The 14,574-nt window shown below is 39.7% G+C and overlaps 1 protein-coding gene across 5 annotated transcripts in view; it reads right to left on the reverse strand.

Moving 5' to 3' along the window:
- The window catches only part of col27a1b (collagen, type XXVII, alpha 1b), a 474,822-nt gene that overhangs the window by 275,675 nt on the left and 184,573 nt on the right, over positions 1-14,574 (reverse strand). For all 5 annotated transcript variants that reach the window (XM_069885118.1, XM_069885099.1, XM_069885108.1 and 2 more), the window contains 2 exons: positions 12,263-12,316; positions 7,790-7,834 (listed from right to left, as the gene is read on the reverse strand). In XM_069885118.1, the coding sequence (XP_069741219.1) occupies positions 7,790-7,834; positions 12,263-12,316 (99 nt within the window). The remainder of the gene's footprint in view (positions 1-7,789; positions 7,835-12,262; positions 12,317-14,574) is intronic.

Genomic DNA, 14,574 nt, shown 5'->3' on the forward strand with positions numbered 1-14,574 from the left:
ATTTCCTCCTGTTAGTTATTGAGGAATGAGAAGATCATTTCGTGACCAGAAAGAGTGAAAGTCACATTTGATCAGCTGACCCATGAGAAGGGTTCTACTTGCAGAAGAAATACTGCACTTGGATGGTAAAAAAAAAGTGAGAGCCACTTAAGTTCGGCTGACCCACGAAAATGGTTCTGGAAGCTTTGTGAGCATCACTTACTTTGTGTCCCCTAAGCCAAAGAAGAGGGGAATTTTGTGTGTCACTTGTCTACAAAAAAACTTCATTGTAGCAACTCAACAAGGGTTTCATGAGTTAATCAACATTCTGTCACCTCGGTCTCTTTCAGCCACTTCATGAACTGCTGTGTGCCTCAACCGTCTAAAGCCTTCGTGCCTCAACCATCTAAAGCCTGCGTGCCTCAACCGTCTAAAGCCTGCGTGCCTCAACCGTCTAAAGCCTGTGTGCCTCAACCATCTAAAGCCTGTGTGTCATATCAATTTTGAGCCCACATGCCATCACTGAATTTCCAAAACAGAACTTTGAACTGCTTTCCGAGAATTGGGCCTTAAGCTGTAGTGCCTTGGGGTATTCCACACACACACCAGTATATTCGCTCATAGGGTTTAAGTTAGATAAGTATAGATAAATTTAGTTAAGTTTAGAGAAGTGTAAATATCATTGTTATATCATTGTTAATTAATAATTTAAAATATTTTAAGTATAACAATATCTGGGCTGATTTTTATCGCTGTTGTCTGGCACATAACCGCTTGCATCTCAGCAGTCTGAGAAATCTAGATAACACAATTAGCCCATTTTGTCTTTTTGGGAACAGAGTTGATTTTAAAATCTCAGAAAGATGAAAATCTTTATCCCAGATCCCACAATACGGATTATGCTTAAATTGATCTTCCTTCTTCCATATAAATTTTGACAGGGTGAAAATGTAGTTCAAAAAGTAGGCAATAATTCATAATTAAAATAACAAATCACACAATTCCAGTGAATGTCCTTTAAATCCATTATATCATAGAGCACATCACTTGCAACTGTAAATACCTTCAAAATGGCACATACCATTGCCCTCCTAAAGAAATCAAGTGATATATATTTGTTAAGATTCTGTAATTTTTTTGTTTCTTTGTATTATTTCAGTTAATGCAAGATCCACAAACATTTTCATTCGTGATAAAGCACTAGAAGAACTGTTTCCATTGACAAAGAAGTCCACAATTGTTATTGAGTCGAGAGCAAATAAACATGCTCCACTAGTAGATCTCCTACTAGAGGTAATTGTAAATTGTAGGATGCTCCAAAGGGAATATCCACAAGGCAGATAATGGTACACATATGTTAAAGCAATCCAAGAATATGTTCTTGACAACCTGAAGGTACAACAGTCCAATTTAAATGATCATAATTGTCTTTTTCTTGTTCCTCCTTTGAGAGAGAAGATGACCAATGGCATAATTGATTGGTCTGATTTCTGAGAACATTAATGAACATCTGTGGCACACTGAGCAACAGACATGTTACCATTGCAAGATATACGCTGGTGACATTTCAGCTCTGCCTCAGGCCATCGACAAGGTTTCGCTGGGTGGAATATTCATGAGCAAGATCTTCTGAAGACCTGATTAATGTTGAAAGATTTCAAGAATGACATGAGAAAGTCCTTGAAATATTTATTCTAGCCTCCTTGTGCGAACTTCTCTATTAGTTCTGTATGAAAGCTCTTCTATAGTGGCCACTTATGTGACATTCTGTCCATATAATCTACAATCGTATTAGCTTGGGATGCCCACTGATTCAAGAATGCTTGTATGGATCCTTGTCTTGCTGTCTTCAATGGCTACAATTGGTGACCCCGACATGTCCAAAACGAGCTTTTGGACCATATGGATACTGCAGCTGTTGCTGTTAAGCTACTGCCCTTCTGGACGGTGGAACCAGAGCTGTGGTTTCGACAGGCTGAGGCACAATTTCACCTCAGGAAGATCGAGGTGGATGCAACATGCTATTATCACCTTGCCAGTGCCTTGGACCAAGCCACTGCCAAGCAGTCTGTGATACCCTGCACGATCCATCAGAGCCTGGAGAGTGCAAGTATGAAACTCTAAAAGCCCTCCTGTTGCGAATTTATGGTATGTCCCGCAGAGAGAGGGGCCAACAGACTGTTACACATGGAGAAGTTGGATGACCACGCCCCGTCCAAACTAATGGACGACACAATGTGCCTGGCATACGGCCAACAGCCAGATATGTTATTCGAACAGCTCTTCCTGGAGAGGATGCCAGAAGACATTAAACTTATCATAGCAGAATTCTTTCGAAGACCCCAGGGCAGTAGTTGCAGAGGCAGATGTCCTGTGGCTGGCAAGAAAATACAACAAAAGATCTTCAATGTCACTGCATCACAGCTGTCTGCACCCAGCTCCTCTGTTGTTGACACTACTTCCCATGGCAAAGATCTCAGTACACCAGCTCCTATAATGTGGCAATGTCAAGTCAGGCAGACAGCCTGTTGACACTTCTACCTGGGTTTATTTTAATATAATCGCCGGCGTTGGGGAATCAATGCACATATGTACTTCCCATCTTGTACATTCTTGGGAAATGCCCTGGCCAACCGTCATTAATGACTGCGATGGTTGGCCGAAAATCTACGAACCTTCTATATGTTTTATCTCAGCTGCTTGGCTCTAGGCTTCATTATACAAGTGCCCATCACCCACAGTCCAACGGGATGGTTGAATGATTCCATCGACACCTTAAATCAGCCTGAATGGCTGTTTGGACTGTTCCAACTAGGCAGATAAATTACCATGGGTGTGGCTCAGCATGAGGACAACTCCGTAAGAGGATCTTCACACTTCGTCTGAGGAGCTTGTATACGGTTCACCTTTGGTGGTCCCAGGGGAATTCGTTCCACATCGATCCAGTAAAGATGAAGATCCCAAAGAGCTGCAGACTGTAGGCAAATTATTCCCTTTACCACCATCATCACATGTTTCTTTTGTACCACACAAACTGAAGCACTGTGAATAGGGGTTCATATGTAGAGGAACACACGGACAGAATTTGCAGGTGGCATACGAGGGACCATATAAGATGGTAAGACGAAAGAGGTCAACTTGCATCTTGGACATTGTGGGGCAGCTCTGCCATTTACTATTGACAGGCTCAAACCTGCCCACGTTGACAAAATTGCCCCTATTCAACAGCCAGCAGTCTGACGCAGGGGTTGACCTCCCCAAAAACTACCAGGTTATAGTGCTTGTTCTTGGGGGTGGATGGGGAGGGGTGTGTAGCAGCACTAGATAGACTACAAGTCCCCAAAGTCTAGTGAACTGGCATGTGACGTCATAATGTCATGACATGGCACGCGCGGTTTGTGTTTTAAAAGAATACGCGCATGACCGGAGCAAATGAGATCTGATTACTTGCAACTGTGTGTGTCTTTATTTCACGTTCAACAGCCATTGCATTTTCAGTGGCTACAATTTATTATATTTCATCATTATAAAACCTATATTGTGCTTTGTCTAGATTGTGCATTTACTGTATTTTTAGTGAAAATAGCTTTATGATTTAGTTAAGAAAATAATCATTTAGATTCCAAATCCATTTGTTCTAGTTTGTATGAAACATATCACTTATATCAAATGCACATCATTTGGGAACATGGTCAGTTTGTTGACAAGGATTGATTTGGACAAAGTTTTTGATTTAACTTGAAGGATGAAGGCACAGTTAGTTTAACGGTTAGTGCAACACTATTACAGCGCCAGCAACTCGGGTTCAAATCTGGTGCTGTCTGTAAGGGGTTTGTACATTCTCTCCATGTCTGAATGGGTTTCCTCTGGGTGTTCCAGTTTTCTCCCAGTTTTCCAAAACGTACAGGGTTGTAGGTTAAATTGGTGTCATTGGGTGGCATGGGGTTAAATGGCCAGAATTGGCTTCTACCATGCTGTAAATAAACTTTAATAATTAAAAAGCAGTCAAGATTCACTATCATCCACAACTGCATTAACGACAGAACAAAATATCATAGTAATTATGATTCCATTAAAAAAAAATTAACTTTTATATTAAAAAGGCAGAGAATCTACCATAGAACGCTACAGCACAGAAAACAGGCCATTTGGCCTTTCAAGTCTGTGCTGACCATTATTCTGCTAGTTCCAATAACCTCCTCCTATTCCATAACCCTCCAGACTTCTCCCATCCATGTATCTATTCAATTTATTCTTAAAATTTAAGATCTAGCCCACAATCACCATGTCAAATGGCAGTTCGTCCCACTCTCCCACCACACTCTGAGTGAAGTTCCCCTTCATGTTTCTCCTAAACCTGTGGGCTGTCAGCGATGGGGTGGCAAGCACGGGGTGCTGGGGTGGTCGGAGTGGACAGAGCAGTGGGATCAGTGTGGGGATCGACATGGGGCTGTGGGGAGAGAGCGGGGAAGTGGGATCAGTATGGGGACAGCCCGTGCCGGCTGTCCCATCACTGACAGCCCTCACCGGCCGCCCCTCAGTGGGGGGACTGATTCAGGGCTGCGAGGAGACCATGGGGCATGGGATCAATGTGGGGACCATCATGAGGCTATGGGGAGAGAGTGGGGCAGCGGGATCAGTGTGGGGATCAACACGGGACTGTAGGGAGAGCACGGGGCAGTGGGATCAGTGTGGGGTCGTCCCGCGCCGGCCACCCCACAGTGTGGGGACTGATACAGGGCTGTGGGGAGAGCATGGGGCAGTGAGATCAGTGTGGGGACAGCCCGTATTGGCTGCCCCTGCCCTGACGTCCCGAGCTGGGGGACAGGGGCAGTTGGGAGGGGAGCTGTCAGGTGCTCACTCCTTAGCAGCCTCTTTCAGGTGGCTGCATTCAGGTGGCAGGGGGGGACCTCAGTGCTCCGGCGATTATTCCTCCCGAAGGAGGGTTACAAAGTTCGCCTCACATACGTCTCCTGCGCTTTCAAGTGGTCTCCCGACAGCCGCATATAATATGTGGCTTTACAATTGGGGATTTTGACCACCTGAAAATGCTTTTTGTGTCATCTGCAAACGTGCTGATCCAATTTACCACATTATCATCCAAATCATTGATAAAGATGACAAACGACAATGGTTTCCACAATGATCCCAGAAGCACCCCTCTAGACACAGGCCTCCAGTCTGAGAAGCAACCATCCACTACCACTCTCTGTTTTCTCCCACAATTTCAAATCCAGCTTACAACCTCTCCATGGATATCTAGCGTTTAACCTTCTGAACTAACCTCCGAGATGTGACCTTGTCAAAGGCTTACCTTTAAACATAGGTGGACATTGTATTTACCAAAATTCACACAATATTTGTGAGGCATTTATCTGAGATGGCACTCTTCCTCTTTGCACTCTTCCTCTTTGCACTCTTCCTCTTTGCACTCTTCCTCTTTGCACTCTTCCTCTTTGCACTCCTCCTCTTTGCACTCCTCCTCTTTGCACTCTTCCTCTTTGCACTCTTCCTCTTTGCACTCTTCCTCTTTGCACTCTTCCTCTTTGCACTCTTCCTCTTTGCACTCTTCCTCTTTGCACTCTTCCTCTTTGCACTCTTCTTCTTTGCACTCTTCCTCTTTGCACTCTTCCTCTTTGCACTCTTCCTCTTTGCACTCTTCTTGTGTGAACAGTCAGCAGCAATTCAGATAATTTGTGTACGTACAAGAGCAACTGCTTAGATGGTAGGACCACTGAAGCAGGTCATTTGATTCATTTGGTCAATGTTTTTGTTTATGTCCCATGTTCTATCTCCTTTACAATTCAACTTTAAGTACAACTTATTCACATAGCAACGAGGCAATTGTGTGCAAGCGAAGGCTGCATTTACCTATACAGCACTGATGAAGATCCAGCTGCGCTGGGTCTCCAGAATGGAGGACCATCACCTTCCCAAGATCGTGTTCTATGGCGAGCTCTCCACTGGCCACCGTGACAGAGTGCACCAAAGAAGAGGTACAAGGACTGCCTAAAGAAATCTCTTGGTGCCTGCCACATTGACCACCGCCAGTGGGCTGATCTCGCCTCAAACCGTGCAGCTTGGCGCCTCACAGTTCGGCGGGCAACAACCTCCTTGGAAGAAGACCGCAGAGCCCACCTCACTGACAAAAGGCAAAGGAGGAAAAACCCAACATCCAACCCCAACCCACCAATTTTCCCCTGCAACCGTGTCTGCCTGTCCCGCATCGGACTTGTCAGCCACAAACGAGCCTGCAGCTGACGTGGACATTTACCCCCTCCATAAATCTTCGTCCGCGAAGCCAAGCCAAAGACTGATGAAGAATACCAGACTTACACTCTGCAACTATTGTTTAGAAAAAAGGGATTGCTCACAAGCCTGGAATTTCCACATGATGTCTGCCTAACCCAACGAAGCAATCTGAGCACATGAAATAAAATAGTGCATTAATCAAATTACACACAGAGTATCTGTAATTTTCAATTTAAATCAACAACTTCATTCAAACTAATCCCTGCCATCAAAACTGACCATGTATCCTAATTGGAACTCCTTTTTTTTCTCTCATTCTAATTCGACTGTGATAATGGGAAGGGTTCAATTATACTTTGTCGAAATTCTTATACATGCAGGCACTGGTCATCATCAACTGAATACAACATTAATCAATTGATAAATGAGTAATTGAAATCATTTACGGTATCTGTTTTGCTTCTTACGTAATTAATCAAATTATGCAAGAAGTACCGTGGCCATCAGTTGTTTCAAGTCATCGAATATACTCTTCTGTGCCAAATGCGTGAATTGGTTAAAAAGTTGTTCAGCATTCAAGAGTTGGCAGTCTGCTCAACTTTTGTTGCAAAGGAAATGATTGCCAATTCCAGATAACTATTTTGCATCAATTCCCAAGATGACTTCACCCCTGTTACGCATTTAACTAGGATCACAATTTTTGTATTTTTAATATACTAAGGCATCTTATATTTTGGCATATAATTCAATAACATTACTGGATTGGAATGAATATGGAATCTTTATGATTCAGTTCAGAAAATGGAAATACTCAGTGATAATTCTTATTAGGATTTTAGAACAGTTAAATCTGATTCCATATAAACAATACTTGAAGAAAGCAAAAAGACTTTCAATGTTCAATTCCCATTCTTTCCCTCTATAGAACAGTTGTATAATATTCCATTCCTATTTAGCAAAAGTTCTGAGCCATTCATTACATTCCAAAGTTGTATTCAGATCCTACCATAATCCCTATCCAAGAAAAATATATTTGCACATGCAAGTGTGGCTTTATGGATGGAACTCATAAAAATGTCTTGTTTTTTTATTGGGATTTTATTCCTACAAAAGCTGCTTTGTAAAGTACTATATACTCATGTTTTATATAATCTTATCTCTAGCCCCTGTAGTTTCGTTTATAAAGGATGTGTGCCAAAAATTTGCACATGCTGAAACAGTGGATCATTCAGTCGTACAATCAGTGTAATTAACTTGATCCTGTAATTACATCATTAATTTGATTTCAGGAGCTTGTTTAGGAATAATGAAATGAATCATAATAATTGACCTGGAGGAAGAAACTATTAGTTACTGAAGTGTTAAAGATCATGGAGTATTGCACATAATATAACCATATGTAAATTCTCTGTGTGATTTTTCTTTCCTCTTTCATATCTTATCCAAGACAATAATTAAAATATAAAGTAAATGGACAGAAAAAAATAAGATTTGAAAGTGGGAAGAAAATCATTGTACTAAAGATAGAACAGCTGAGAAATATGGAGAAAATCTTTACCGGCCTACCCATCTTGCCCCTCTTCCCTGGTTCTCCTGGCATGCCCTGCAAAAATGAGAAATAAAAATTAGTCTGCAAAGTGTAAAGTTTTATTTATCTTAGAGATTACCTAGGCTTGGTAACATATTTACACATGTTTATCAAAAGTCAAGGCCTTCCCCTTTATATTAAATGATGTGAGACCAGTGCATGGCATCACAGGCAGAGTGTGCTATATATACACCCTGATTAGATACCTCAAAAGCAGCAGTTTAAGTACATATCACCAATGCCTCAACAAAAATAAGTAAATCATTTAAAAACATCTTTTAAATCAAACATATTGCAAAGTATAGTTAATCAAATACATTCTAATAGTTATTATCTATGTCAACTGTGACATGAAATTTAAACAGTTCAATTAATTAGCGAAACTTGGAAAAAAAATCAGAATTTTTAGTAAAGTTAAGTGATGGTAGTGGACACAGGATAAGTAAGAAAAAATGTTTACATGATCAAATGCCCAGTTTCCCTTGGTTTGCACCAAACTCATTAAATGTAAAATATAACAATCCCCAAATTGTTTCATTTAACTCCTTGAGAATATTTAAATAACAAAAACAATACAACACCCATAATCAAATAAGCTTGGGTGCTGCTAGAATGACAAACTTTCCCAGTGAGTTGGAAGGGCCTGTGGCAAACAACACCTGGTGAGGCAGATGACGAGCCATCAAGGTGTCCAGTCAGATATCAGCTCATTAGTCTTACTGTAGTAGTTGCACAATGTACTTGGGACAAGGTGTGCCAGTCCAGTTGAAGCCTCGAGGATACTAATTTGAAAATTAGATTTCACTGATATGTACACTTCTGCAGTATTTTGAAGCAATCTACGTCAGAACCTTTCTTCATTTTGCATAGTATCGGTAGTTGCAAATTTTATTCTCTGTTGACCTAAAATGGCAAGCACAACCAATTCTCAACTTAGCCAATGAATAAAGCTTTACTTAGTCAGGACCAAAGTATCTTAAGAAATCCTTCCAAGAGGAGTATGAAAGGCACAGATGCTTAGAGTGACAAAAATAAAAAATCTGCGCAGCTCCTCAAATTCTTGAACAATTAAACAATTATTATTTGAGGCAGCAAATAAGTGTTAAAATAAGATGAGAAATTTCATCCTCTGCACACTATATAAATGCTTCACTCTAAATCTAGGCCCCACCTAAAGAAGATGGTGGTTTTACATTGAACTGAAAGCTGAGCACTTTAACAGCTTTGTCCTTGAATGCAATTTGCAGAAAAAAAATTACAGCTTAAGTAAAATGAGGACATTATAGCTCAAGGAGGATCCAACTGATTGGTACTCTTATTGGTTCAATGTTATTTTTTCTTTACAGATTGCTCTCCTGGAGTTTACCATTGAAACATAGCATCCATTATTGTACCAAATTCGATCTAATAGCATTTGTAACTAAGATTCATTTTCAGGTTGTTCATCTGAACCAGCAAATTTACAGTTTGAAATCAAAATAGAAAATGCTGGATATATTCAGCGTGGTCAGACAGCACCGACATAGAAATAAATAATTGAACTATTTTGGATGATGCCAATTGAGTAGAGTGGAGATCCAATACTCCACTATCAGATTGTTTGGAAACACAACATCATGCTCAGTTGGTGCCAATTACGGTGCTCCTTTTAACACACAGTGGTCTCAGTTCATACATTCCTAGTATTACACTGAGATCAAAGTAGCTGCTCTCCTTAAAGGCATTGGCGCTTCAGTTCCTGCTCTCCATTTAAACTCACTTGATTTGTCTCTCGTGCTCACTTTTAAACTTACTGACGAGTTGAAAAATGTATTAGACTCCTGTATAACGTCCAAAAAAAAGAGTAGCTTAAAAGTCCGTTTGGTGGTACCTGGCCTTGATGAATTACTTATAAATTCTAGGGATTGTTCCCTGGACAGAATTTTAAAAATTTGGAACAAGGTTTTCATTTTCTGAAACTACATGGAATTCTATTCTGAAACGAGTGCATTCATTCTCTCTTTGTACTAAACATTCATTAATACAGTTAAACTGTGCATCTTGGCGCCTCATAGTTCGATGGGCAGCAACCTCCTTTGAAGAAGACCGCAGAGCCCACCTCACTGACAAAAGACAAAGGAGGAAAAACCCAACACTCAACCCCAACCAACCAATTTTCCCCTGCAACAGTGTCTGCCTGTCCCGCATCGGACTTGTCAGCCACAAACGAGCCTGCAGCTGATGTGGACATTTACCCCTCCATAAATCTTCGTCCGCGAAGCCAAGCCAAAGAAGAAGAAAGAAGAAGATGGTGATACACCACTAGCCTACTGCAGGGGACGATCTCTGTACCTGCAGGAAGACCACCGGAGGACAGACCACACCTGGCCGGCTGTCAATCAGCCAACCTGAATAATCCTAACTCCACCCAGCCGGCTGTCAATCAACCGCCCGGGATAATGAGCCAGCCCCTCCCGAGCTAATCACTCAGGAGTCACCAGTAAAGCTACCACTGTAGAAGAGACTTTTAACTGAATAAAGCCTGTTGTGCAGTCTTTCTCGAGTTTTGTGTCTGCTTCCTGCTGCAGTAGTGCATCACAAGAACACAGAACTCACTATTCCAAAATTCGATTGGCTAAATTTTATTCTAATCATTCTTCTAAATATGATAAATATATAACTGAAGAAGCTACAGTGTATCATATGTTCTGGTTATGTCTTTCTCTTTCCAATTTTTGGGAACAGTTATTTCATACCTTGTCTTTAGTTCTTAACATTAAGTTGACTCCAAATCCTTTTATTGCTCTCTTTGGAATAAGTGGGCCATCTGCTTTAATTCTGACTGCTTCACAATCCCTCGGCTCCCTTAACACAAGAAGGGCCATTTTAATGAGATGGAAAGATGCTGTCCCTCCCACTCATAATCAAGGGTTGTCTGATGTGATGGCATGTCTGAATTTGGAAAAATGTAAATGTTCCATGACTGAAATGAATATCAACGTTGTTTTTTTTTATGGAGTTCTTTTCTTAATTATTTTTGAATTTGTAAAATTAACTATTTTCTGGTTTACAACCCCATTGATTACCTTATTATTTTTATTATCAGAAGTGGTCTGTCCGTGTTAAGCTAATAGCCTCTGAAGGGTGGGATTAGATAAGTCGAATAGTGGCTTAGTATTTTTTAAAATTTCTTTTAGATGTAACAAAGGTTACAAAATCATCTGTATTATTCTATAAGATTTGTTAATATTCTATTTTATTCTCATGTACCTAGTAATAAAAATATTGAAAGGAAAAAAGATCTGTTCAGGTATTAAGTGGAAATAACATCCAATAGTGTCATGGATCTGCCTGTCCAAAACCACCAAACTAGCACGTTACTGTTAGCACACTTTGTTTTTATTGGAGATTTCCAGAACTGCAGAATTTTGCTTTTAGATTAAATGAGAAATTGTTGGATGAATTCCAATCTAATCATATTACAATTTTGTTTGGACGTGATTGATATATTGTTGGTTTATCGATTGTAAGAGCACACAAGTGTTAATAATTACTCCATTTCCACATTCACCATATTCACATGCTACATTTTAAATTATACTGCCTCCACTGTAATATGCACCACCTCAATGATCAAATACCCATTTGTTTGCTGACCTCCACTAGTTTCTGATTAAGTTTTTAAGAACATTTGCTTGTTTTTAAATACTTGCAAAGTCTCTTTTCTCTTAATCTCCTATTCTATTTGTCCTGTTCAAATTCTGTTTGCTCAATCATCTCCAAGTTTAATTGCTTTGTCTTGTGACTACATTGCTATAAGTATACTCCTGACAGTAGATACTTTGCAACTTAGAAAGTTATAAATAAATCAAATCTTTTTTATAATGTAATAGCACTGTCAGAATCATTTGGAAAAATAATGGCAAAGAACCACAGGTTCATTGAGTAAGGATAGAAATGATGGTGCAGGAAGAGAGTTATCCTGTCCTTCTAGCTTTGTCTTAAACAGACAGCTCACATCCACTATAAAAGGATTAAGTTCCGCAAAGTGATTAAACTTGATTGTGGCTGAACCAAAAGCAGCACATGATGATGGAAAATGTTTGTAGTCAACAAAGATGTAAGCCTATTGTTCAATTAAACCTCCCTCTCTATGCCTTCTTATTCTTTGACCCTGCTCCAACTTGGTGGATATATTTACCTTACACTAAGTAATAACAAAGCAACATACAGGAGAAACACCATGGTCAATATCCAAGCTATAAGAAAATAGAATTTAAAATTGTGCTGTTTATGGATAATCATAATGATACAAGATTGCAAATTAGTTTCTTTTTTAGAAATCTCAAAGTTTTTCCAATGTAAGTGTAATTTACAACAATCATTTTTAAAGACTGATTGTGAATATTACTTGTGTGTTTATATTTGACAGAGGGACAGAGAATGAAAGCTAGAGAGACTTACTTGCTTTCCATTTGCTCCCGAAGGCCCCATTAACCCTGGTGGGCCTATGAAGCCCTGTAGAAAGAGGAGAGAAGTGCCATCAGTGGATCTTGTAGCAATTCAGGGATATCAGTGAATTATCTGGTTCCAACGATGCAGCGAAGTGATGAACATGATGAACAAAGCCTTGAGGCAAGTGTATATGCCCATGGACTGCATGGTGCTGGCTTCCACGATGTAGTCCAAGGGCACATACCCTCACGCCAGGGATCAAGCTGTCTGATGCAAACTGCCTCTAGAAACAAAAATATGAAAAGCCTACCTTATGATCCACACTGGAGGGAGTAAGACTTGATTAAACCATAGTCATGATATTACCTTTCTTACCATTTATCACTTGGACTCATTAAATGGAATATAGAATAAAGGGCAGTGGCATTTGCCTTCTCTATCAGATTGTGTAACATGGTGTATTGAACATTGTTTCTTCTCAAAAAACAAATTTTAAAATTAATGAAATGTGAACTAAAATCTGAAGCATTTATTATAAAATTTTACACAAATATTTTAAACAGAATTATTTATTGAACATAATATTTTCTATTTATAAACATTATCATAAACATTCATCTCCCATTCATGTCAAGTGATTATAACATATACTTGAATTTAGTTTTATTGAAATATAGGAACTTTAACAAAGGTTTATAATATTATGAGGAACAGAGAGAGATGGAAGCTTTTTCCAAGGGGAGGGGAGAAATTGGAGGGTACAGATTTAAGGGGAGAGGAGAAATTTAAAGAAAACCTGAGTGGTAGGGCTTTCATACAGAGAGTGGTGGCTATCTGTAATGAACTAGTTGAGGAATAGGGTGTGGTAGATACAGAAACAACTGCAAAATTTAAATATATATTTGGAGAGGTACTTGGACATGAAAGGTGAAGATGGATACAGGCCAAATACCAGCGGATAGGATTGCATAGATGAGTATCAGGGTATGCACGGACTAGATGGGCCTGTTTCTGCACTATGTTTCTATCATTTGTATGATTTTATTACAAATGGTCGAACAAAGGGACAGAGATAGGACAGGCAATTCTATTTACGTGCTTAGGTAACTGAATTGCAGGATAAAATTAAAAGCTCAATGTTATTGGGAGTAAGTATATACAGAATTGTATTTTGATGAACTGTGTACACATTCACAATTCATGGAGAATATGCAGACACAATATCAATCACAATACACCAATGCACCTCCAAAAATTCAAGAGCACGTGTAAAAGCTGCCAAATACATTGCAGCCCTTCCAAGAGACTAAAGCAGCAAGAGTAAAAGGTTCCTGGCCCCCATATACCTTCTGTTAACATTGCTCTAACTTGGCCTAGAGCAAAGCCTCAAGTTGCTGAGGTTTTCTAAACCTGAGATTTGTCACCTTCTGCATGCTGAGATCCAGCTATGCGTCAATTCCTGGACAGTACTGTCAATTGAGATGAAATAGACTTCCAATCTCTCCAAAGTATTCTTCATGGCAGTAAACACATGCAACATACTTTTTTTTAAAAAACTGCACACACCTCCATGAAGCTCCAAGAAGACATCTTGGGAACTCTATTCAAATTGGACATCAGAGATTATCTTTATTCAAGGCAAAGGGAATATATTTCCTTGTCCTTTAGCAGAGAGCTGCGGGAGCTTTATCCTAAAGGATATATTGCTTTTATTTCACTTAATGCCAACCTTTTCTTAAACCTATTGGCCAACTCTCTCTGAGTATCCAGATTGTGCAAACTCATGTGAAACTCCAATAAAACATTTTTTATTTGAAGGTCTGTTGTGAGGAATTAAATGATTAGCGCTTTAAAGACAACCCTTGTGCAGGCTCCTGGCATTGACTGCATTCATAACTGCAAGCTAGTAGAGAGTGAGAGCAGATATTCAAGATGCAATTCTGGTTCATGCTCCAATCAAGAAAGGATCCCTGCTTTTTCATTATTGATGGCATGTTGCACCATCTGAACATTAGAATGTCAGAGCCCTAACAAAAATTCATTGGCCTAAAATATTGCTTTGTTTTCAGAAGTTGGTGAGTGCATCCAGCATTTATTTTTATTTTTAATTTCTGGCATCTAAACATTTGGTTTTTGTATTGTACAAGAGCACAACCTTAACACTGGACAGCAACAGTAGCAGGAATAAGAATAAAAAAAACCGGGCAGTGCCAGCAACTCAATGCATGGTTTCAGGGGTGTTTTTGTAGTCTGTAGTTCATCTGACAACCACATTCTACCAGTTTAGGCTGTGAAAAATCTTCCTCTTCACATGGTATCAG

This window comes from Narcine bancroftii, chromosome 1 (genome assembly GCF_036971445.1).
Source record: "Narcine bancroftii isolate sNarBan1 chromosome 1, sNarBan1.hap1, whole genome shotgun sequence".
Lineage (NCBI taxonomy): Eukaryota > Metazoa > Chordata > Chondrichthyes > Torpediniformes > Narcinidae > Narcine > Narcine bancroftii.